The sequence below is a fragment of the Struthio camelus genome, chromosome 2 (genome assembly GCF_040807025.1).
Source record: "Struthio camelus isolate bStrCam1 chromosome 2, bStrCam1.hap1, whole genome shotgun sequence".
NCBI lineage: Eukaryota > Metazoa > Chordata > Aves > Struthioniformes > Struthionidae > Struthio > Struthio camelus.
In genome coordinates, this window is record NC_090943.1 from 142,242,035 (window position 1) to 142,268,327 (window position 26,293).

Below are 26,293 nucleotides of genomic sequence, written 5' to 3' on the forward strand. Positions count from 1 at the left end.
ATGCAATGACTTTTCTTATCTTTGTACCCTTGTGCCAGAACTTCCAGGAGTGGATTTTAATATTCAGGATTGACAACAACCATTGGGGCTGGTCTGGACCAGGCTGGTTAGTAGATAAGAATTTATACAGGAAATAATTCAAAAGGAAAGAATTGACTTTATTCTCCACAATAGCATTTCTCAGGTGTTTGGATTGTGGAGCACTGTCAACCATTATAAATTTTCATAGCACAATCGCCCTCAACAGCAAGTTTTAACCGAAAACATGGACATGCCAGATGATTTCACAGCACTAATGCTGCAAGCGCTGCAATTTGGAAGACACTGAACATGGAGCTGATTCAGAAAGTTTTACCTGGACGGTAGAAAGTAATCTTTAAATACTGACTGCCCTGTACAGAAAGAGTAGAGGGATGATTGATCTGGTAGATGCCTGATTGCTGCAAATATTTTTAGTAGAACTGCTCAAAATTAGTCCTTTTTCAAGATTCTTATCCTAATCTATCTTGTTTAAAAGGTCAGTGTTGTGTTCTGATGTTTTTTTTCAGAGCAGCGAAGCGACTGCAGAGCAGCAGCTCGGCGGGAACCGGGCTCCTCCCGCCTGAGGCGACGGAGGGGCACCGGGGCAAGCGGGGGCCGGCCACCTCTTCCACCAGCAGCCTGCGGACACGTTTGCGTCCCCGCGCTTTATTCGCTCCCTGAATAACTCGGAGACACGCTCCTGCGCCGAGGCTGAGCGACTCCTCATACACCGTCACCCCGCGGCAGCTCCCGCGGGCGGCCGCAACTCCCACACCGCCGCCAGCCACCCTCAACGGTCCTCGATCGGGAGCGTCCCGGCGGCTCCCGTTCGCGACCCATTCCGCCCGTCTGCGGACATTGGGCCGGCCCGCCGCCCCCTCCCCCCTCCCGCCGCCCGTTACCCCGCGCGCGGCCGCCGTTGCCAGGGAAACGCGGCTAACGAACGCTGCGCGCGACGCGGCGGCGGCGCCCTCCTCCCGCCCGGCGGCGGCGGGCGCCCAGCCGGAGCCGTGAGTACGGGGAGGCGGGGGGGGCCAGCAGATAGATCCTCGGCCGGCCCGGCTCGGTCCTCCGCCGCGGCCGGCACGCGGAGGGCTGCGGAGGCGGCGCGAGGAAGGCGGGCCGTGGCTGACTCCCGCGCGGGGCGGGGGCGCCGCGCCGGCCGCCGCCGCCCTCTGGAGAGTCCTAGCGCGGGGCAAATGCCCGGAGGTTTTGCTTCATTTTCCTGCGAAGAAGGGCTCGGCGCCGCTGAGGGCGGCCGGAGCTGCTCGCAGGGGCCCGGGCCGGGCGTGCTGCGGGCCGGGAGAGGGGCAGCCGAGGATGCGCTGCCCTGCCCAGAGGTCTCCGTGGCTGGGGAGGATGTGGGGGGGCCCCGCGCCGCAGTGGCGGGCTTGCGCCTTCATCGCCGCTTCGGCGTAAGTGTCGTTTGTGGTCGCAAACGGCTTCCTGCTTGCGTCTCTCTAGGAAGGCATGAGCTTGTACAGGGCAGCGTTTGGCAAATCCACTTTTCTTTATTTTTTTTTATTTATTAGCTTGTCGTGGTAAATAAGCCAAAAAGAACACTGCCTTCAGGAAACTGCACCTGTGGAGGTGTCTGGGAAAATATTTGAGTGGAGGCTCCCTCTCCCCTTGCAGAAGCGTTCAGGCTTCTCTGCCTTGGGAAGAGGTTCAGTCAGGATAGCTTGTTGGGGCTTCCAGAATTAACCCCCTTTTCTTCTTGCAATACTTAATGCACTAGCTAAAATATTTTTGGGAGATAACAAATTTTCAACTTAGCTGTCTGAGTAGGCTGTACTATCTTATCTTCTTAATTGGGTCAAAGAATAAAATAATTTTTCTGATCATATAACTTAAGAGTTTTCAGTCTTCTTTTCCAAGTTTCAGGTGTGTAACGGAAACATTTTGCACAGGCTTCAGAATGTGATGAGTCATCGCTGAAGGGGAGCCTCAGATAAAATAGTCAGATTTTCCTCCTCAGAGGGTACAATAATTATTCTCTCTCTCTTGTTTCCCTCCTTTTAAAGAACAAATTGCATAACACTAGAAAAGGCAGGAGAGGTTAGGATGGGAGTTATTCCTGAATTTTATTACCTTCCAAAAGGTCTTGAGTTGTTCTCTGAGGAATGGAGACTCTTGATTTCGTTCCATAATAACACCATGCCAAAGTGGAGTAGACTTTGAAGTAGGTGTTTTGGAAACCTTATGACAAGAAAGGGTGGCTGTTACTAAGATTAAGCCAGATTATATTTCATCTCTAATGCCTGTATTTATTGTTTTTTCTTTGGGAAAATAGTTAATGAGGGATGGGGGAATTCATGGCAGAGAGGTTTAGTGGACTGGTCCTCACAGCCCACGGGGTACTAAAGTTCTAGTCACGCTCCAGTCAGTGGAGTCTAGCGAATATATGGGGTAAATATGTCAACTTTTATATAAAGCAGCGTAGGCTTGACTGTTGTCCTTCAGCAGAATATACCACAAGCAGCAATCCCTTTGTGCTCAATATTGGTCATATTGTGATGGATTTTGGAGGATGGAGGTTGTTCATAATCCAAAATGAAAATCCTGTGTCTGATCATTTCAGTTCTGGGACTGATCTGGTTTCTTCAAATTGCCCTGCTTGGAGGATTGAATATATGTTTGATAACACAATGAAATACTTTTTGAATATGCTCTTAGGAATTCAGAATTTTATTATGGCTTTGGAGGTGTTTAGTTGCAATCCTTTTAGAATCTGAATTGTGCTTTATAGAGCTGCAGCCTGGCTATCTCTTTAGTGAGGAGTGTGTGACTATTAAATGAAGAAATCAACGGATTACGAATAGTTATTTTGTCAGGACATTGCTTTAAATGAGTAAAATTGATACATATATCTTTTTAAGCCTTCTAGCCTACTGAGTGACTCTACATTTTTCTAAATGCTCTCATCTTTTCAGTGGATGCAACCTAGGTAAGACTGTAGAGATTAGAGTTTTATGTTGGTAAAGTATCTGAATGCACAAAAGATCCAAATGCAGATACGATAGGCTGCGTTTTAGGTAGCCCTTTGTAAGCCTTTGTATAGAGAGCTTTCAGATGGAGTTAAATAAAAGAGGGCATGGTAGCAGTAGCTCTGCGCTGTAGACGATTGCTTCAGGATTGTTATCTTGCAGAACAGGGCAGGTAGGTCTAAAAGGTCCTCAGGACAGAAGACCGAACAAGGGAAAGTGTCTCCTTTTGAAGGTTGATGCCAGAACTTTTATTTCGGTTTGGATGAGAGAGGGAAAATTCCTACTCTTCTTTCAGTGGTTGGCACAGTTTATTATCATTTAGAAGATTGTTATCTGTACTAATATCAACGGTTAATACTGCAATAGTGGACCAAAATATTTCTTACAATATATTAAGGTGCCCTTGAAGTTCTAGTGAAATGGACCTAAATAATTAGTAAAATTATTTTTCCTGCTATTTACAAAATGCGTATTGCAGCAGTGGTCTTGATGTTAAAAGAGAGTTTGGAGTAGGAATAGAAATCAAATGGTTAAAGATGTCCATAATTTGCAAAGTGGTAAAACCCCCAAATTATCAATAAGTCTACCTTGTATAGTCCAGGTTTCTATAGGGCTCCTGATTTTGTGTGCCGGTATAACCTTTATTGTAGGTGCAATGAGAAACCATTGAATTTAGATTATATGTAGGGAAAATGTTTTAATTGCTTTAGAATTCTGTATCTCAAATTTGGATATTAGATAATTTTCATAACATTTCTAGTGCTCTGAATCTTCTACCCTCACAGCATAATGAAGAAACAATTTAGTGCTGAATACTGAGAAAATCTGGAGCATGGATCTCTTAGGCTCTTCATATTTAACTTCACAGGACTTATCTATACACAAAACTTGTACCATGAACTGTAATGGAGTTCTCCTAATATTAGTCTAACTGCAAACATACTTTGTACTTGTATAGCTACTCCCTCCCATTAAGGAGTGCAAAGACACTAAGGATTATGCCAATCTGTGCACAGTGATAGAAAATTAAGCTGTCTAGCAAACGTTTCTGTTTACATGACCTTTGAACTGTATGTATCGTTTATGTGAAACATTATGTGTTGGAGAACAATTCAGTGGTGAAGAAACACAATTAGAGACAGTAAATCTAGAGGAAAAAAGCTCTCTGGCATTCTTTTTGCTCAAATATGTATTAAAATCTCATTGAGAACTTTCTTTTTGATTTCCTCAGTTAACTGTGTTTTTAATTTCACTTGAAAAATAATTATTTAACTTGAGTTACTGAAATGTGGAGCACGTACACTGAAGAAAGTTAACAATCACATTTCCTGCTTAATAAGTTTTATGATTTAGCCTGCCTCACTCTGGAGGTAGCTAGTGAAGAAGAGTTAGCTTGAACATGCAGCTGCTCCAGTCAGCTTTGTGACATTGATGATTTCCTAATTATCATCATCTTTTTAGTCCTCTTTTTTTTTTTTTTTTTTTGTCATTCAAGGCTTTGTCTTACACCTGGCAACTTCTAAAGGTGTATTGCAGGGACAGGTACAAGAATGTGCTCTCAATGTAGCTATATTGAAGTACATGTGGTAGTCTTTCCTTTGATAATGAATCCTTGTAAAAAGACAGTCTGAGAATGTATCATTTAAGCTATTTTTTCTATTAACTTTCATTTTTAACAAGGGTTTTACATAGCATCGGGAATAAATTAGCTGCCATGATCTGAGCAGTGCCACAAAATACATCTTACTCCAACAGAACATGAACATGTTTATAGTTATTCAGCACTTGATTTGAAATTTAGCAAGAGATGTTCTCTTTAACGCAGAAAACATGCCGATGCAATTTCACATATTTAGTAGTGTGTGCTGTTCTCTTTTTTACTTTAAATAGATGGCCAAATTTTCAACTAATTTGATTGCTCTAATGTTTGTGACTAAACTATTTATGAGATACACATAATGGCTGAAATTACTATTTAACTGTGGGTCCTTCTGAAACATAAAATAATAAAATATATACAACTTAAAATGGGAAACCAAATAGAAATGGATCATTATTTTAAAATGTTGATTTATTCATTTTTTGAAACAGCATGGTTTTATCATAAAAATATATTAAGCACATGTCATGTCTTATTCATGACATTGCAGAGCAATGAAGGTACTCTTTGAATAACACTGACAGCAAGGACTTACTAGATGGTTTGTATTCAATTTGCCTTGCTGGGAGGAAGTGCAAGCCCTCTGGAGGACAGGATCATTCGGAATTCGAAAAATCAGTGAAAGTGATGTAAATCAGTGAGGACAAGTGCAAAGTACTATGTATGAGTAGAAATAATAAGGTGTACAGATAGAGGAGGAAATTCTAGGTTAGGTAGCAAAAGATCTATAGGTTGGATCTGAGCTAAACGTGAAAAATAGTATCATACTGTTGTGATAGAAGCAAGGTTTGTGCTGGGATGTAAAACCAAAAGCACTGTAATACTTCCATTTTTCTTAGCACTGATGAGGCGTCGGCTGGAAAGCTATGCCCTCTTTTGGATATATGTCAAGACAGACGAGGGCCAATTGAAGAGAATTTGGAGGAAGAAAGTGAACAATCATCAGGCAGTTAGGAAGTATAATCTCTAGGGGATGGGAAATAGAAGAGCAGAAGAATTTGGTATGTCTAGTGTAGAGAAGAGAAGAGATTGCATTCATCTTGTAAACAATTTCGTAAACATTTGAGAACTGCTCTCTGTTATGTTGTGTCCACTGCATATAGGACTAGGAGATTATATTAGGAAAGCTAACTAATGGCAAGGATGATTAGATTTGGTTTAAGTTTGCCTAGACCTTTTGTAGAAACTGTCACTAGAAGATTTTAAAACAGATTTGCAAGCATCTGTCAGGAATAATTTAGATTTAGTTGAAACTGCCTTGGATTTTTCACTCTATCAAGGCATAATTTTGTGAATGAAATCTGTTTTTACATTCTACTATGCTTCTGGTCATTACTCAAGAGAAAGCAAAGTTTCTGCTTTAGTTTCACCAACTTCTGTTGTATTGTAGAACTTAGCGCTTAATTAAATACCAGTTTTCTTTTTTTAATTTTACAGATACAGAACCTATCTTATTTTTACTTATATTGTCCCATTCCAGTTTTACTAGCTAGGTTTTTTCTGTCTCTCTCTTTTTTTTTTTTAAAATTTATTTAACTGTTATGCCTTACTTCATCGTCTTTGCATCTTTTTACTGGCTCCTTTTGCATACTGCATAATTATGTTTTCCAGCTTTGCCTTGCAAACTCTGTTCAGTCCTGCTTTACTTTACCATTGCCAGCACCTTCATTGCTTTGTTCTTTCATTTTCTTTGCATTTTTGTCTTCTTTATGTTGTTCTTTATTTTTTGGTATATGCAAGATACTGTGTTCTTCTCTTCTTCACCCGTATTACTTCTAAAATAGCCAAGTTTAAGATTCCTACAAAATGTAGTTTGATAGAAGAATTGCAAAATAAATGAAGATAGTCACTTTAGGTTGCCTGCCCTTTGAGTTTTTCTTGTTATATCTAAGGAAACAGGGTGTACCCTATCACCATGTATGGTCTACTAGTGCCTGTCTTCCAGTAACTTCTGAACATATTTCCAGTTTCAGCCAGGTTTTACAGAAGGATAGAAGTTTCAAAGATGATAAGTTCCCCCAGGTTTCATGAAAACTGGCAGTTAAGTAGGGGAAAGAAAGACCCAAATTAGTTCCTCAGTTGAAAGAAAGGAGTTAGAACGTGTCTGCTGGGTTGGCTGGTCAGTGGCTGCACTGCACCAACCCCTCCCAGCACATACGTGTGCCCAGAGCGGGATGCTGAAGGAACTGGGCTCATCAGCCTGCTCTGTGACACTTAGGGGAGCTGGAATTTCTGTGAGGGTGGATGAAGGAATGGTGCACAAAAATCCATGGGAAACTAGACTTTACTGCTTTTGATGCTCATGGAAACTGCTTTCTGAGTTTTTTTTGCTGTATGATGTTCATGGTTGCTTTTCTCCATGTTCTTTGCATCATGAGTCCATCAGATATTAAATAATAATAATTCTACGTAATAGTACGATCTTTTACTCATCCTTTTTTCCTGTCTTATCATAATTTTTTTGAAAAAACTAATATCTGTCAAAATACGGGTATATCGGTTCCACAAGTTCATTAAGATCTTGCTCTGTTAATGCTTAAAGCATTAACACAGTAGATACCAGGGTATCTACTATCCAAGATGACCTGGAGAGAGAAGCTAATGTAAAGATGATGCTGTTGGTGCTTCCAGCTAGAAGCATGATACTGTGTGCAAAAGATCATCTTGGATGTTTGTTTGGCATCTTTTTGTTGCAATGTATTGGCCTACAGCTACACAGTTTTGTGCAATGTATGTGGAAGTTTAAGAAAATGCTTTAAGTTTCCAAAACTTAAAGCTTTCAAGTAGAGATGGTCTATCAGTGTTTTTTTTTTCCTAAGCTTTATTTGTCTATTTATCTGTTATGTCTTCCTGCTATTTATCTGTTATGTCTTCCTGAGCTCTTTCTGAAATTCTGATGGTTATACATCTGCGTATTAAAATCAACTATGCTAATTACTACTGATGGTCAAGAGGTTGGTGGGTCCCAAGGCTAGAAGGATGCAAGGTACTCCTGCAACGACTGAATCAGAGTTAAGTTATTAAGCAAATAAAGTTAGGGAAGGGAAAGGATGAAAGAATTCTAGTGTTGAAGTAAAACCATAGAAGTCCAGCCATCCTACTGCTCATTTGACCTGTGGGGTTGGTTCTTTTTTCTTTGTTTGGGGTTTCTTTTTTTTTTTTTTTGAGATGCTTGAGATTCATTCAGGGAGCTGATGAGAAGGGAAGAGGAGTTTGTATCTAATTCTTAGGCTGGTTGAATTGAGTTAATTTGTTCCTACTGAATGCGTATTTTTTTAATGCTGCTGAGAAGATTATGCTCTTGTAGGATTATAAGTGAGTGTCAGGATGCCTGGAGTGCTTTTTCCTTTTTTACTGTTTCTTGAAACCAAAGAAAAAAATAAATTTATACTTATTCATTGTGAACCTCATGCAAATGAAAAGAAACAGAAGTTTGTCACAGGTTGTTAGGGGGTTGTTTTTGATGAAGTTGCTTTAGCCATTTCTGAATGTTTGACTAATGATATATTATTTAAAAATAATGTCTTGAGTTTAATGATAAAAACAAAAATGGCTTAATGATCAATAAAGTAAGTAAAAACATAACTTAAATGGTTTTTAGCCAAATAGTTTAATACAATAGAAGAAAATATTCTCCAATTAGTTATAACAAAAAAGTGAATGAATGAATTAAACAATAATATGTTCTATTATACCTATAAATACTTGATCTAATATTTTGTTTCTTCATTATTTTTTAAAATGGAGTTCAAATGTATCTTCATTTCCAGTACTCAGAATAAGAGATGTAATTTGTACAAACATATGGGGCAATTATGCCAAAACTAAATTTCTTCAGTTCTGTGGTTACTATGGCAACCAATATTCACTGTATTTCATTTAGACATATACAAGAGATTGGAAAATGGTAGGTTTAGGATTTAATAATCTCTGCAAAAATATTACGCTAAAGTACATGATATTTTAATTATGTGTAGGGGGACAGTTCAAATACGTAAAATGCTTACTAGCATGAACATTGGTAGTAATCACATTTAAAACATATTTGGACCATTCTTCTAGTAATAGAATTTTGGCTGCTCATTTCTAACAGTTGAATTGAATTAGTTTTTTGCTTGAACAGGGAGATTGTTCCTACTACTGTCTGGTCTGTTTGACCTCACAGGAGTAAGGAAGAGAATAATCCTCCTATTGTTTTATTTCTGGCTTGGGATGTGTGAGGAGGGAAACTGAAATAGTAAAATGATTAGCGCTTTTAGTCAAAATTGTTGTAAATATTTTGTGTAATCACCTGTCACAGAATGTGAGCAGCTCTTAATCTACCAAGGTATTTATTTTCTCAGAATTACTTGGTAGGATTATTATTCCCCTTTCGTGAACTCAAGAATATAGACAGAGAAGTACAGAACATTCATACACATTCATACATTCATACAGTACGTTTATAGCTACTGCATGGAATACCTGGATTTAATTCCCTTATATGTTAGAGATTTCCGGTGTCCCAGGTTTCCATCCTAATTAATTGTCTGTTTCTCTCTTTAAAGTTGATATTTGCACTAAGGTTTGTGGTAAAAGAATAGTGGTTAAGTTTATTTCATTTGCATACTATCTGACTGGGGATGAGTCACGTGAATTTTGGAATGCTTCATAAAAATTCAAATCGATTTTGATAAATAGGAGAAATAACCTGGAAAATTCAGATGCAATCAGAAAAGGAGACATGTAAATTGCTATACTTAAGTAAGGGTGGACACCTGTATCAATACAGTGCATAAAACAACTGTTTATGTATCAGTGCTACAGAAAACAATCCGAGGTTGAAGTATATTGCGAGCTGAACATACCGTTTTCAAAAAGGCAAATAATTTGGGATATACATATTTCGAGTATTTATATGATAGTAATATACTCACAGCTATAAAACGTTTAGTTTTGGACACTACTAGAAGTTCATGAGAATACATTGGAACAGAGTAGGCATAGGTAGGGGTGATCTCGAGTCCTCTCTTAAAGCTTCAGATAGCCAATATGAAGGACTAGTTCTTGTATAGGAATCTTGTTCCTGTGAAAGGGATAAAATAACCTAATGAATTTTTCCTGTCTTTTGTTGCACTTAATGTTTACAATTAGAAAATCCCAATCTTTTTGTCAAGAGTTGATTGTTTATTTTAACCTGCCTGTGCAGGCTGCCGTGATACTACATTAAGTCTTGATTTCAAGTTTGAGACCTGATTTTCATTATAACACATTTTAATGCTGTAAACTTTTTTTTTTTTATAAACCACCATATTTTTATAACATTGTGTAGTATTTTAAAACATCTGCACTAACTGTAATTTGAGGGAATAATCTTAGGGACATTAATACCTTCCTGCATGTTCTAAAGTAAATCTGGGCTCCATTTCAGTGCTCAGAAGGATTCACTGCATCACTTGAGGACAAGGAAAAAAGTGTACAGAAATCCTAGGACCCAACATAAAGTGGTAGCATGCTCCGTTTGCAGAAAGTTAGCATTCAGAAGTCAGGGAATGATGGAAATAAAATGAAGTTTCTTCACGGAATTTTAACTCCTTTTAAATATGTATTAGTTTGTAATTTTTAGTTATGTGACTGCATTTTGGTTAAGGAGGAAAAATTCACAACGCAAGTAGCGTGGTCACAATGAAGCAGGAACCACTGAAAACGTTTTAAGGAAAATTCTTCCACAATTTGGCCGTAATGTGCTATAATCTGAGGTAGGGTATCTGGATTTGCACTAAATTTACTTAATAATGAGTTATAGTTTTGGTGAAGTGCTAAGTATGGAAGTTGATAAGAAAAAGGTTTTTATGGAGTAGTCTTTTTATGGAGCATATTTATGAATTGTAAAATATCCCAAGACTCTGCCTAGGGAATGGTATTTATCATGAAAAGTTGTAGTTTATGTTATGTGGATAGTAATTTTAATGTCTAGATTCTAATCTCTTACATTGAAAAATTTTGCTTTAATTTACATCATGTTTTTCTGAGGATTTTACTTTTAACAAAAATGTTGTTAGTTTCTGACCCTTCTATTTAAGTTTTTGACATTTTAAAATTTGGCTTTATCAGCTATAATGCCAAATTATTTCTGTTATAGTAATTTAAAATGCCAAGAAATTAATTAAGAAGTTTTATGTGTGTACTTTTAACTTCAGAAGTATTTAATAAAGTATGAAATATGATAAAGACACTTTTTACACATTTATATATCTGATGCAGCATTCACAATGCTTTTTATTTTTCCTTTTATTTATGGAGTAGCATACAGTGACTTTAGAAAGGTATATTGTGGCAATACAAATAATGTTGTGGTTGTCTTTGTCACAGCAAGACATTTGTGCATACATTTTGTAATATGAGATGCATAGGTGAAAATGTGATGTCTTGAAACTGTTTATTGTATGTATTATGAACTTTATTAAAAAAAAATTTGTTCCATAGCTTTAATTTGAAAGCTATTGTTGATGTTGTTCAGGCTAAGTTAGTTAATTTGTTATAGTAACACAGGACAGCAATACTTTCTGCATTGCCCCCCATTGAAGTTCGTATAGATAATCAGCCATGAATTTGCCATTTCTTTTGGCAAGCTTGGTTCGCTTACATTCTTCTAACTTTTTTTGGAACAGGCTTGGTCTGGAGTTTGATAGATGAGCAAATGAAGACATGTAAAGTGTGAAGAACAAACCTTGGTCTTGCTCTTGTTTTATTTTCTGTGTCCATGGAACCAGTTATACTCTCAGGCAACTATTTTCCATTTCAAATAATTTGAAATAAGTACGTCTGTATTTTTAATAGTCTTACAGGAGTAGAGGAATGCTAAAATCTATACAGTATTGGTTTCCAGTGTTTTATGTTGATGAAGACTGTAGTTTGTTTTTTTTTTTTTTTAATAGTCAGTTTTGTAGGTTGATGGTATTTAGAAACCATGATGATTTACTGTGAAGTCTCCATATGGCAATACAGTTATTTGTCCTTAGTATGAGCTCCAAGTGTGTTGAAATATTCTCATAAGTTACCTCAACTGGATATCTCCGGGATTAACTATCTAAGTTTTCAGTCAGTTATAAGTTTATATAAGATAAAGTAGACCATTTCCTTCACTTTACATGTCTTTATCTGTCGAGACAACAATGTTTCAGACTACATATTTATTGTTCTCCCTTCCATTGAGTATTTCTTAATTAAAATTCATATAATAGGTTATCCATTTTGTTTTTCACATCTTTAAAATTAGTGTTAGTTACTGTTGTCATGGTGGGATCCAAAATAGCCTGTATAATTTAAAAAGTCAGGCCACATATGTGGAAATTTGTCAGTTCTGGTTTTTATTTGATTTTTTAAATTGTAATTTCATTACTTAAATAAATTTCACTCTGTGATTTGTAATACCACAGGTGTTTAATAGGGGTATGTCTTAACAGCAGATGTGAAAACAGACTCTTGGCAACCTTTAAAAAAAACTGTAGATATATCACTAATGTAATAAGCTTTCTGCTGATGAAAATAAGAGTTTTTAAAATAAATATATATGTATATATGTTTATTATTAGGTTGGAAAGTACTATTGGCAATAATGTTTGAAGCACGGTCGCTTCTCTGTTCTTCTAAGGACACCAATGAGCCATCCCAAGGTATGTCTGATGTGAGTTCTCTTACATAGCTTTGAAGTAGTTTAATGAAGGCTTAAATAGAAGATATAAGTAATTGTTTTATATTTGTAGCAGTGTCTAATACTAGTCATCTTTCTTGGTTCTTGTTTCTGGCATGCAACTGAGATCCTTCTTAGCAATTATACCATCGGAGAATGTGAGCATCAGTCACTGACTTAATACTGTCACTCCATCTCTCTAATCATAGTTCAATTCCTATCTGGTGAAAACAAAATTGGCTGTATTTCATTTGTCATTTAAATTTAATTTTTAGATTGTAAGAAAGTGGTGAATGATTGCACCTTCTCAGTTATGTTTCTGACTTGCGTTGATAAATGCATTAGAAGACTTGCTTGTAGAGATGTTTGCATTTACTGAGGAGAATCAAAACAGTAAGAAAGGAGGAATCTCTTTTTTAATTAATGCCATTAAAGGATTTCAGAATTTTTTAAAAATCGAGATGTTGTAATGCTTCTTAGTTATATCAATGATGTAAAGAAAATGTAACGAAACATAATTCTTATAGCAGCATTAATGTTGATTTAGTAAAATATAAAAACAATATCAATAGAAAAAGCTAAATGTTTTCAGTGAAGTTGAAGTAATGTTGGTTTAGAAATCTGAACTTCTGTGTTGTACTTTAGAGGACAGGAAGGGCACAAATTCTATATATGTATCGTTAGGACTGTGTAGTGTGGTGTCCTGCAGAGCCTGCTGGCTCTGGAAATAATCAAAGCAACTTCCTGTGAGATGCAGTTTTTGATATCCAATTTAGTGGGCTTTCTATCAAAAAAATTTTGCAAACCATCATTTCCATTCCAGTAAGGCTGTTTACCATAAATTACGACATGGAATTATCATAAAAGTCAAAAGGGGCTAATATAACCTGCAGATATTTACTTTTGGATCAAGACAATACGCAAATATTCTTTAAAAACTGTATATGAAAGTTATCTGGTAATACTTTTATTTTACCTTTTAATTCCTATTATTATTACTATTATTTCTGGTGACTCTCTAAGGCATAGTAAAGTTTTGTGTCCCTGTGCCCATAATTGGTTTAATATTTCATATTTGTAGGACAGCTACTTGCACTTTCTTCTTAGCTCTACTGCTAGGGTTCATGTCTTCTTCTGATTCCTGCGCCTTTTATTAGCGATCTCCGCAGTCAGATTCTCATTCGGTGTTACAGTTGAATAGTTAAGATTTGGTAACCTGGCACTGTAATTTATTTATGTAGCTATAATGCTACTATGGTTTAAAGAAACTACAATTGTGAAATCTACATGTTCTTATAAAATGTTCATTTATATCATATAGTTTGAATTTCCTAACAAGAGAGTTAACTCTTCTGGAACTTCATCCGTTCATAAAGTTGAAGCATACATTTGCTGGGACTAAGTACTGTGTGCCTAAGAGCAGTCTAAGGTTGGCTTTAGGGCCCTGTCACCTTTTCCGTTCAACTCTGGGCTTTTCTATTTGAAAAGCTGGCAGTCTCACCTTTTTGGATTTTATGTTTATTTTTGTGATTTGGACAGAACCCCCACTGAGGCCTAGAGTAAAATTTTCAAATTCGATTAATTTGGAATTATTTAGATATAATTACTTGTAGTAAATTGTATTTTGACCTTAGGCCCCTTTATCATGTCGCATTGGTTTGAAAATTTTCCCTCATGTTTTTCATGCTTTTTTTTTTTTTGAATCTGTCTGCTCTTATTTCGGATTTTTTTGAAGTGCGATAAAAATTTTGTGGAAAGTGTGTGCATGTTAATGAATGTAGCTATTATATTCTCTTAGGCAGTTTTAGGACTAAGGTTTATCAAGTTCCAAATTAAGGGAAGAATATGTGTTCACTGGTATCAGCCTGCATGTAAAGTTTAGCAATCATCTTCCTTGTCCTTTTCTTTTCTCCAGATAAGAACAAGTGTATCACAACAAGGCAACGTAGTTGTGCTTTTGTAAATACTCCATTACTGTGTATTAACAAAGCTATTCATCACATTCAAGAGTTAGAAGTAAAGATGGAGAAATACTTTCAACAGGTAAGTTTGTGATTGAAAATGGCCAAGTGTTATACTGTTCTTTATTTTTACGGTAACAAGTATATTTTTAAAAAGGATTACTATGTACTTTTTTATAAAAATGTAGCTTTGAGTGAATGCAGTCTCCAAAACAGTGCCGAGTAGGTTCATTTATTAGTCATGGTGTGATTTGATCTATTTTCAGTTCTGTCAAGTCAAACTATATTATTAAAATCCATATACCACAATATCATAATGTAATATATCGTAAATATTAGTAAATGATTAGTAATTAATATATGATAGTTCAAACGCACAAAGTTGTCTCAATGATGTGGATAGTCTGAAAAATACTTTTTTGACACTAATCCTGACTAGATAGGGAAATTGATCACTATGCTATTTTCTATAATTTTTAAGGAATCATTTTTTCTTGAACAGTATTTAACAGTTCATTGATTAAAAAATTTCATTACTCTTATAGCTTGTGAGGGCCATGTATTTTATAATACTATGGTTCTTTTTCTAGCAATACATGCATTTCCTAGCCTGTATAGATTATCTGTGAATAGAAACCAAGATAAAGGGAAGCTAAAAAGTTGGTAGGTAGACAAACAAAAAATAAAATATATGCTATTTTAAAGTATGGTAAAATCTTTCAATTAATTTATTTGCGAACATGTTTGATATCATTTAAATAATCCGCTTTTACTAGAAGAGTGTTTTCCAAATGTTAATAAATTCTGGATATGTCTACACTGCAGTAAGAAGATCTGATTACTGCTTGTACAGACAAGTTATATTTAAATAGTCTAGCTCCAGTACTGACAAGAGTGTCGTTACAGCAGCACATCATGAACAGTAGCATAAACTACAGTATCTTCCACAAGCGTTAAATTCTCTGCACTGAGATTTCAGCAAGCGCAGCATACATACTGTAAGAATCCAAGGTACATGAGCCACAGTCATATCTTAATTTACACTGATTAGGCCCTCTTATGATACAAAATGCAGTGGCCTGTTACACTTTTTGTTAGGAAACAGGAAAAGGATATATCATCTGAGATGTCTAAGGGAGTTTGTCTTTTGCTTTTGCAGTATTATCGTGTGTTTAAGGAGGAGAAAATGCCATGGTAAGAGTCATACAAAAACAGTTTTGCTTCAATGTCAAGTAATTATTTGCAAAGTCAGTCTGGCTATAAAATCTGCTCTGTGAACTGTAGGCTTTACTGAGTTCTTATTTAGAATACATCTAAAATAAATGTTCTTAGTATCTGCAGGAGCTAGTTACTTCGGAGGCCAAAAGTGATTATGGAGAATTTCTCATGTCTTTCCTACTCACTGTTTAATTTAGAAAGATTCAAGATGATCTCAGATATCAGGATCCACCTAAATGATGAATTTCTGTGGGTAAGAGTTGTTAGGTTATTAATACTGGTAGAATCGGGTCCCTTTTCATGTAGTTAATTATGGCTAAGAGTCGTTATTATAGGCTCTCATTGCTTTAAATTTTGGTTTGGGAACATGAAGTTTAAAAATTCTAGAAGTTTCTGCATACTCTGATCTGTGTAGACTTCTTCAAATACTTCTGTGTACAATTTTCTGAATTTGCAGAGGTCAAATTTAATCTCGTTTCAACTTGTCTGCAGACTTGTGAGAGGACAAAGAAGTATAAAATAAGAGTAGGAAAAGAATTTGAATGAAACACTACTTCATAGCATGTTGTAATAAGACAGGAAAAAAATCAATATTTTTTTCTTTATTCTTCCCTGGTTTTCCTATCCTGCATACTGTTTAGATTCTTACTAAATGGCATCATTTTTGTGTTTTCAGTGTAGTTTGTCAGTTATTTGCAATTAGTTCAAAAAACTTCTGTGCATTTTTGAGTTACAAAATTGCCTTGAATCACATTATAGTGTTTGCAATTAGGTAACTTTAAAGTTGTTATAGAATGAGAGAGGAGGCTTGTTAAAATAAACACAGAATGTAATTCCTAGATTAAAAATAACAGGCTGACGAACTGTTTTTCTGGATGTGTCTGGGAATATCTGGAACATATGCAAAGTTGTTATACATTTAAAATGTATTTCTAAAGCACAAAGCATGCATTTTTTCCTAAATTTTACGTAATGGCTGAAATACACTAAAGAACCTACAGTGTATTTCAAAGCTAAGTACTCAGGCTTAGGACCCAAAATAAGATTTATATGACTTTAAATGGAATTATTTGTGAAGCAGACTGCATTATGATATAGTTTTAATTATATTCTCATGTTTAAACTCTTCCTTTTAATCTTTGTATCTAATGCAGCGAGCTTCTTGTCGCAGCTTTTTTGATCAATTAACCCCATATTTCGCTGTATATTTTTACCTTTTTTGTACTCATATCACATATACCTACTTAGTTATTTTGTGTGTACCCACTTACGTAACTCCTGTTTGTCAAACTCCTGCTTCTCTATCTGATTTGGATTCTCCTCCATGACCAGGTCCCAGTCTTCTTGTCCAATGTCTCATATTTCCTACTACTGTTTAGAATTTTTCATTCTATTCCCAGTAGATTAGGTGCATTTTCTGTTGATACAGGGAGGCTTGAGTTCTGTTTCTTTTGGTCGCTTGGCATAGGATTTTTGTCTGTTATTTCTTCATGGAAACTGAACGTTTTCCTGGAGTGCTTTCAAATACACGTTTTCACATTGTGTTTATACGTGTGATAAAACACTGTGACTGTGATTTTTTTTTTTTTTTGTCTTAACTGCATATGAAGGACCTATATGTGGTCTTTAAGCTACATATGTGGCCATAAATGGGTGGTGGTTGTCCTTCATCCCCTTGCTCTCAACTCCAGTAGGCTGACTGGAGTTTCTTGAGTTCATATAAGAGCTACAATTTGCTTTAAATTGATTTTGCTTCTAGGACTATTTGTGCTATTTCTTTCTCCCCTCATTTCCACGTTAAATTTGTCCTGATTTCATTTTGACAATGCTCTACTCTTCTGTACGTTTGAGTCTCTCAGATTTCAAAAACTTGTCTGTGCTGGAGGCCGTTTAAGTATATGCCTTGATCATCTTTTCTTCTTTTGTCCAAAAAAATCTTTAATTTTTTTTCTTCATTGTTGACCCTCAAGTGATGCCTTTCCTTAAACTGATAAAAGAAACTTGGGGAGAGTAAGAAGTTACCTACAACAGTTTCTCTTTGGCAAATCCTTAGATTTGTGGCCAAAATTGAGGATGGACATCAGTACGAGATTTAAAAAACTTGTTTCACATATTTGTGTAAAGATATTTTTGTAAAGAAATATGAGAAAAGCATTTTAATGGGAAATGTCTAATTAGGAATTGTCGACTAATTCTCCCGTATTGTTAGCAGTGTTTTTTAACAAGTTAATTATTCCATTTAACTAAGGCAGTATTTAAATGTGTAAGACTGAAGAAGGTTAATTTAGTAATATTCATTTAACAACGTCAATTTAAACACAGTCTAGAATTTTTTAGTGACAGTTGGTTTTACCTGCAGGATAACAAACAAGGTCAGTGCTGAATCTAATGAAGATATCTGGTTATTATTATCCACTAGGTTGAATTTTCAAGATGCTAATGTATCTTGTAAAGGTAAAAATGTTTCATAATACTTTATCTGAGTCGTAAAGTTACTTCATTTAATACGTTTTTTAACAGCACTTCCCAATTGCCTAGTATGTGCCTTATGTAAATGATGTGTGTGTATGTGTATCATTGTCAATCTGAAAGACATGCACGTTGTAAATGTTATATTAAGTAATATATTAAGTAATATTATAATAACTAAATTATCCTGTTTGCAAGAAGATAATTTGCATTTCTATGTTTAGATTCATACTGTATTTTAATTCACAGATGATTCAAACCAGCTAAATTAGTTGTGTTTGGTTGCTGGAAATTCTAGATTTTTTTTTTAATTGGATTTCTGTAAAACAAATAAGTGCATCACTGTTACAGGGTATTCATAATATGCTCTTGATAAAGACCCCTTGTTTTTTGTGGTTCACCCCTTTATTCAGAGAACACTTTTTTTGAATGAATTTTTAAATATTCAAGAGATGTAGTGTATAATTTTTTTTTGAGTCAATGTACAACCTTTGTAAGTACTACTAGCTAGAGGCTATCCTTTCTACAGCAAATTGTGTGATAAAATTGCTGCTGATGGCAGTGCAGCAAGAATTTCACCCCAAATCTGAAACGGTTGTGCTTCCTTTCAGTGCTTGCAGTTTTAATCAAAATAATTCAGGGAATTACTGACTGTGGAATTAAAATTAGGATGCGTTGTTTGAAGCCGGGAAGTCTGTAGCTTATGTAATTCCCATTTTTTTTATAGATCAGATAACCAAGTCAGGACAGTGGATGATGATGAGCCCAAGGAATCTTGTATGGGAATAAATATCTGAGGTGTTTTTGATATCCAGATTTCACAGAATGAAACGTTTTCTGTTCATGTGTGTCAGCAGTAAAACAGAGATATTGAGAGATTACAGTGAATATTATTAGCACTTCAAAGATTTTAATGTAATCATTGCTACTTCCGTAGGAAAATAAAATGAAATAAGAAGTACTTTAAAAAAAAAAATAGAGATAATTAGGAACTTCTGCTATTATTTGGATGATTACTTACCCAAATAATGAGACAAAGATGAAAATTTTGTATTGTCTCTATTAAAATTCTGTTGGATGCTATGTTTAAAAGAAACTGGAGGAAGCTGCTATTGAACATGAAAATTTTGTATTGCAAACTGTGCTTCCTTTGATACACGTGAAGAAGCCCAACTTAATATTGAGAATGAAACTGGAGTAAAGACCATATGCTTAAGCTTTCATAAAAAATAATTTAAATGTATTTTTAAAGACAGCAGCATAACTAGTTGTGCTTACTGGGCACAGTAAGCCCAGTAACATGTTGGCTTACATGTGAACAGGCCAACTTGGTATTGAGAATGAAGCTGGAATAAAGAGCATATGTTTAAGCTTCCATTAAAAAATAATGTTTAATGTATTTTTAAAGACAGCAAGACTTTAACCTTGAAGCTAGAAACAGCAGCTTTACTATTGGAAGTTACTGAGCTAATTAAGCGACTAGATGCTGATTGTAAAGAGGCAGAAAAAGCTTTGGAACAGGAGAAACAGCGAAGGAAAACGCTTTGTATGAAACTTGATTGTATGTCACTTTGGAGGCTTCAGCAGCTCCCTGCAGCCGTGCAAAAAGGTATTGGTATTGAAACTAACACTATTTGTTATTTTTCAATCAGTTCGTTATTAAGAAGAAGAATTATGATAAGATTATAGTTGTGTTAACTCTAATAGGAGTACAGTGTTTACTCTTCTGAATCTGGTTTATTTGAATATATTTCCAGCAAAATATCGAAGTGCTGTGGAACAGTTGAGCATTGTTTAAGAAATAGCTTAAGAGGGGGACAAGACAGCCTGGAGATGGCTAGAGATACTCAGTCTGAGGCAGAGAATGAGAAGCTGGAACAGAATTTTAAAGTAATGCAATTAGGTTGAATCACTGATTAAACCATAAATTAAAGAATAAATATTTTATTTTAAGGAAAATTAAAATGTGGTACAAGTGAATGTAGCACTTAAATATTTAGTGTGAATTGTTTAACATATGATTGATATATCTCCTTTAAATCCTAGATTCTAGGGCAGTTTACTATGGCCAGTTAAAAAAAGAAAATTGGGGGTTGGGGAGGGGAAGCTATATAGGAACTGTTTGTCTAATGGCCAAGGGTCATGTTAGGAAGCAGGTACAATCTAAAGCTAAATTTGTAACTTATAGCCTGTTGCTGCAGGAAAACATGTTGCTAGAGGAAAATAATAAACATACATGCATTTACATTATCTATTAGTGTATAATATTTCAAATATCCTATATTTATGTTGAGAATGTTATATGCTGTAATGGATGGATTACTAACTTTTCCAAATTCCCCCTCTTTTTTTTTGTTATAGTTTTTTATGGTTTCAATAAGAGAAATGCTGATGGCAGTCTCCTACAAATCTCCTCTTTGTACCTGGGATTGCTTATTCTCTTGAAATTTACTCTCCCTTTCTTTGCTCTTAAAACTAATTCACTGATTCTTCATCTACCTTTGCCTTATAAGCATTGCCTCCTATCCACCTTTTTATAGTCTTCTGGCTATATTTCTTAAAATAATTTTTAAAAAGACTTTATGTGGATATACTTTTTTGTGAAGAGAGTTGTATATATGTATGCATATATTCCTCTCTACTCAGCGCTGGTGAGGCCACACCTGGAGGTGTCCTCACACTAGGGCGCCATCAGGCCGCCCTGTCCAATTATGGACTCCCCAGTACAAGACAGACATGGCTTTACTGGCCTGCGTCTAGCAAAAGGCTGCACAGATTTAAGGGGTGGAGCATCTCTTGCATGAGCAGAGGCTGAGAGAGCTGGAACTGCATAGCCTGGGGAGGCGAAGACTTATCAATTAATGTTCAAGACTTATCAAATAAGGAGATCTTATCAATTTGTATAGATAGCTGATGGGAAGGCCGTCAAGATGATGGGGCCAGACTCTTTGTCAGTGGTGGCCAGTGGCAGGATTGAGGAAATTCCACTTGACCGTAAGAAAACAATTTACTTTGAGGGTGACTGAACAGTGGATCAGGTTGCCCATGGAGGTTGTGGAGTCTTCATCCATGGAGATATTCATAACCCGTCGTCCTGGGCAACATGCTCTAGGTGACCCCGCTTGAGCAGGGGGATTGGAGGTCCTTTCCAACCCCAGCTATTCTGTGATCACAGAATCACAGAATCGCAGAATCGTTTAGGTTGGAAGGGACCGCTGGAGATCATCTAGTCCAACCTCCCTGCTCAGGCAGGGTCCTCTAGAGCGTATTTCCCAGGATCGCATCCAGGCGGGTTTTGAATATCTCCAGGGAAGGAGACTCCGCTACCTCTCTGGGCAACCTGGTCCAGTGCTCTGTCACCCTCCCAGGAAAGTTGTTTTTTCCTCAGGTTCAGAGGGAACTTCCTGTGGTTCAGTTTGTGCCCGTTGCCTCTTGTCCTGTCGCTGGGCACCACGGAGAAGAGTCTGGCCCCATCCTCTCGACACCCTCCCTTCAGATACTCGTAGACGTTGATGAGATCGCCTCTCAGTCTTCTCTTCTCGAGGCTACACAGGCCCAGCTCTCGCAGCCTTTCTTCATAGGAGACATGCTCCCGTCCCCTCATCATCTGTGTAGCCCTCCGCTGGACTCTCTCCAGCAGTGCCATGTCTCTCTTGTACTGGGGAGCCCAGCACTGGACACAGTACTCCAGGTGAGGCCTCCCCAGGGCTGAGAAGAGAGGGAGGATCACCTCCCTCGGCCTGCTCTCAACACTCTGCCTAAGGCACCCCAGGAGACCCTTGGCCTTCTTGGCCACAAGGGCACGTTGCTGGCTCATGTTTAACTTGTTGTCCACCAGGACTGCCAGGTCCTTCTCGGCAGAGCTGCTTCCCAGCAGGTCAGCCCCCTAGCCTGTCCTGCTGCATGGGGCTATTCCTGCCTAGGTGCAGGACCCTGCACTTGCCTTTGTTGAGCTTCATGAGGTTCCTCTCCGCCCACCTCAATTCTTGATATATGATTCTATGATATAGTTTTGCAACTACAGTTCACTATTGATTTTGTTTGTTTGTTTGTTTCTCCTTTTGGGGGTATTACTGTTGGACTATATTGCAAATGCGAAAGAAGTGTTCTGAAGAGTCTCACCCATTTTTTCATCAAACATATGCATTTTTGTAGGCAAAATGAAAATGATGCATGAAAATAATTTTTAGTCATATGAAAATAATAAAGCCTTTGCTTGAACTACTAAATAATTTAATCCTTTTTGCATCATGAAACCCCTACCACCATTGTTTATAAAGCTGTAGTGTGACATGTGCTTGACTAGACTGGATTTAGGAACAACCTAACCTCCATCTAAAGCGTGTTCTTCCCATTTGTGCCTTGTCAAACAGATATACTGTCCCATGCAAGATGTTAAGAGAAACAGATCCCTTCCATTCTAATATTTAAATAAACAAAACATAGTAACAAACAGCGTATGATTCACAGTGCAGTCTACCAGAGCCCTGCTTACAAGTTTTAATGAATCCTTATGAGAGTGAGTATAGAGTAAAGCTTCAAATGACTGCTAGCTCCTCTGAGAGACTGGAAAGAAACTTACAGTATGATACTCCAGAATAATCCCTCAAAACCAAACAAAGAGCTAGTCTTTGAAACCACAAAACAACTTCTGTGAAAAATAATTGTTGAGTACACTTTTATTGCCTTCTGGAGTTGACGCTTTTGAATTTCAGACCTCTGTGGCCACAAGCAGAAACCTCAGAAGTGTCAGACAAACTTGAGGATTCAAAGAAAATGAACACCAGGGGAAATGGTTAAGTGTCCTATATTCACATTGTCAAGATGAAAGGATTTTCTGATGTAAGAGAAGAATGGAATGAAAGTTCCTAAGAAGCTGATAGGAGTCAATTTAACCTGGGATCAGATATAGATAATTTTCTACTGAAGTAGGAAGAGTCTTTTCGTAACAGAGATATTGATGATAGAACAGTCAACAGAAGTAATCAGAAGGTGATTGGCTGTCTTGAAGAATAGATTCCACAGTGGTGGATTACTTCTTTTCCACTAGGGACTCCTTCTGCACGGCAATCAGAGCGTCCATTAATTCTGGTACAACAAGTGCTTGGGAGTTGTCATTTGCTGATATATTCAAGCTACAGCAATTTCTTGGTCAAGAGAGAACAGCAAATTTTGTCAGACAAGCTCATTTGACCCATGCAGTGTACAGGATTAATGTCATAGTAGGTTAATCACCAAATTTTTAACTTTATTGAAGGAAAGAAGGGTATATATGCCATCATAATAATGTACCTGTTATTTTGGATTATAAAATCTCTAAAACTTTTTTTTTCTTTTGTGTCCCCCTTGTCCGTCATGGGTTTGAGCTGTTTGACTTTGGTTTGCAATTTGTCTTTAAAGAGAACAAAAATAACTGTTTTTACTTAAAAAGAAACTTTAATTCTTCTTGTCTTATATTCATAAAAAATCATGAAAGACCACAAACCAAAGCAGACCACACATTTCCTCGGTAAAAGCTAAATTTCCACAGTAGTGGGAATTTATGCTGCAGTATACCAAAGACCCGAAAAAAGGTCATAGGGACTGAGGGTTCCTTCCATTCCAGGTACAAAGAAGAGAAGGTGAAACATCTTTAGAAACTAGCAAATCAACAGATTGTGGCTGGCAATTGACATATCTATTTCACAGACACCCTAGACAATTTTGACCATTCACTTTCAAATCTGTAGCAATATAACGTATATATTCTCCAGGGAATTTGCAAGCACAGCATCAAACTGTTAGGCCCTTTCTGCACTGTGGCACCATAATGTTCCCACACATCATGCTTGGTTATTGTCACTGAGTAACGGGCATCTCAAAGGCCGACTAAGCTTTCTTGCCGGTATCTTCACTTCTGCTTTTAAGGCCCTTTTCTTAGTTCTTACACATGTGCAGCAACATCCCATCATGTACAGGTATTGCATGGCTGTCTCGAGTCTTTCAGTAGACAAGCATAAATCTCCCTTTCATCTTCACAAAAGCTCTTTTCAGTGTTATGTTGTAGCTGCTGTGTGGATAGTTTATGCTTTTATATCCAGATGTCCAATAAAACATTAATCAACTAGAGAAGCAAACACAGTCAGAATCTTAAAAAGTAGGAAGAGAAACTCTTTCTCTGATAATGCTGTGTTGGGCTGGCAAATTATCCTTTTCTTCATAATGAGAACAAGTGAGTTCTGAAGAACTCTAGTTTCATAAAGTTTTTCAGAGCAAGCCACGCTGATGTTAATAAACTTGTTTTGAGTCACCAAAAGCTCGGTATGCTACCCAAAAGCAGCATTTCTATTTATGGCCTGTTAACGCTTTTAGGGAAGGATAAATACAAATATTCTGTCATTGATGATAGAGAATCCCTAGCATACTCTGATTATTGAGAAGCCTTATAAGGTGAAAATATCTCTGCAGCACCATACTTCCACTGTTAGAGATTCAGTGGTCAATGTGCCTTCACTAAACTCGTTTTTATATGACTGTGATAACCATTTCTGCTCTGAAGCATAGTCTTCTTTCAGTCTGTGCTATATTTCTTAGACTGAGGGCAGCAGAGCAGTGTTTATAGCTGTTCCAGGAACAGGGCTTCAGAGAACGTCAGTCCCATCCTCTTCTCAGTCCAGTTGTTGGCCACTTTTTTGCTGCCTTGTTTGGATGCTGTGAAGCAGGAAACTATAGGCTGTGATCCATCCTGCCACTTGTCTTTGTCACTGTGGTGATGAATTAAAATTAGAGGTGGCGGGAAGCCAGTGAATATTCCTAAACACTAATTAGTAAAGCATAGCAGTGATTTGTCTATAATCTTTCTATAGTTTTAAGAATGGTACTGGATGTCAAAAGGAAGTTGAAGATGGAGAGAGAGAGAGAGAGAGAGAGAGAGAGAGAGGGAGAGGTTGCATAATTTGTAACAGTGTATTCCTGGATGTAAAATAACTTAGTACTGTAGCGCACGTTATCCTGAGTTCTTTCTTTGGCAAATACTTCACAATCCAGAGAGTGCAAGGGACTTTCATAACTGTGTGTACTTAAGGTGTACACTTAGTGAAAAGCAGTACATAATTGAGGCAAGCCTGGCCCAAATGTCTGTTTTTTTGTTTTTTGGGTTTTTTTTTTGCCCAAAGAAGCAAAATGTCAGACAATGCACACCGCTGACTGCATATGAGAATAGTAATTTTTTTTTTAACCCATGGCTAATTGTTGACTTGGAAACTGGAAACCTGCTTTAAGGTGTTACCTGCTTCCAAAGATTGCTCTTCTGCTTCTGAAGGACGATATACGCTGCACTGAAAACAGTGGCGCTTTTTCATTGTTGTTTTGAAAAAGAGGAGCTTGAATAAAGTTCATCAGAATTACAGTTCACTTATAGGGAGGGTAGGAACTACTGTCAGGAGAAAATCCTACGGCAGCTGAAAGGTCAGTTTTATAAAACCTAGAGAACTGTAAGGGGAGGAGGTTTGTAACAGCTCTCCATTCTCCAGTGCAGTGATTCAGGATTTTATGTACAAAAAATGTTACTTCCCCAGTCTGTGGGGACATGGCATAGACTGAAAGAAGACTATACTTCAGACTGTGCTTCAGAGCAGAAATGGTTATCAGTGATATGAAAACCAGTTTAGTGAAGGCACAACTGTGTTTCAGCTGTAAATCATTTTTGTGTGTTGTTATATGGTCCTATTACTTTACAGTTCAGCATCCTCTGTGGAAATATGAAAAGTTCGTAATAATTGAATATAATTAACACATTTTCAATTCTGATAATGCATGCAATGATACAATGTATTAAAAAAAAACAGCATAAGTAAAAATTCTCAACTCTCCTCCCTTAATTTATCAGTGGACTATGGCAGTATGACGATGTGTCCTGGGAGGAAATTTGTCGTTTTTTAAAGATTATAATATTTCTATTAGTATTATCTATAAGACCAAAATTACGCTAAAATGAAATTGAAGATAAAGGGCAAAAACCCACAGGGACGTTATAATTATCGCTAATTGAAGTATCACAAACCCAGGAGATTCTTAATTAAGAGTTTGCATGACCTATTCAGAGTAGACGCTGGATCCTGCTATTTCTTCAGACTTCCCTTGCTTTCCATTATCGCTAACTCCTGCTGCATTTACGTCCTGTAACATATTCACATAATTGCAATGATGTAACCCATCCTCAGAATTGACCTTCTCTAAAATGTAATAAAAATCCAATGTAAAACCTGTTTTATCTATCCTATTGTTAGGCATCACTTTGTATAAGATAAAAAGCTATTCATATAGT

General features: G+C 36.9%; 1 protein-coding gene across 3 annotated transcripts in view; it reads left to right on the plus strand.

Annotated features, from left to right (window-relative positions):
* Positions 1-942: 942 nt before the first annotated feature.
* CCDC178 (coiled-coil domain containing 178) overlaps positions 943-26,293 on the plus strand; it is a 193,748-nt gene continuing 168,397 nt past the window's right edge. For 2 of the 3 annotated variants that reach the window (XM_068932793.1, XM_068932791.1), the window contains exons 1-6: positions 943-1,031; positions 12,243-12,323; positions 14,256-14,383; positions 15,461-15,495; positions 17,879-17,973; positions 19,397-19,597. In XM_068932793.1, coding sequence (XP_068788894.1) covers positions 12,266-12,323; positions 14,256-14,383; positions 15,461-15,495; positions 17,879-17,973; positions 19,397-19,597 — 517 coding nt within the window. In that variant the 5' untranslated portion in view covers positions 943-1,031; positions 12,243-12,265. The remainder of the gene's footprint in view (positions 1,032-12,242; positions 12,324-14,255; positions 14,384-15,460; positions 15,496-17,878; positions 17,974-19,396; positions 19,598-26,293) is intronic. The other variant, XM_068932794.1, reaches the window with a different exon arrangement.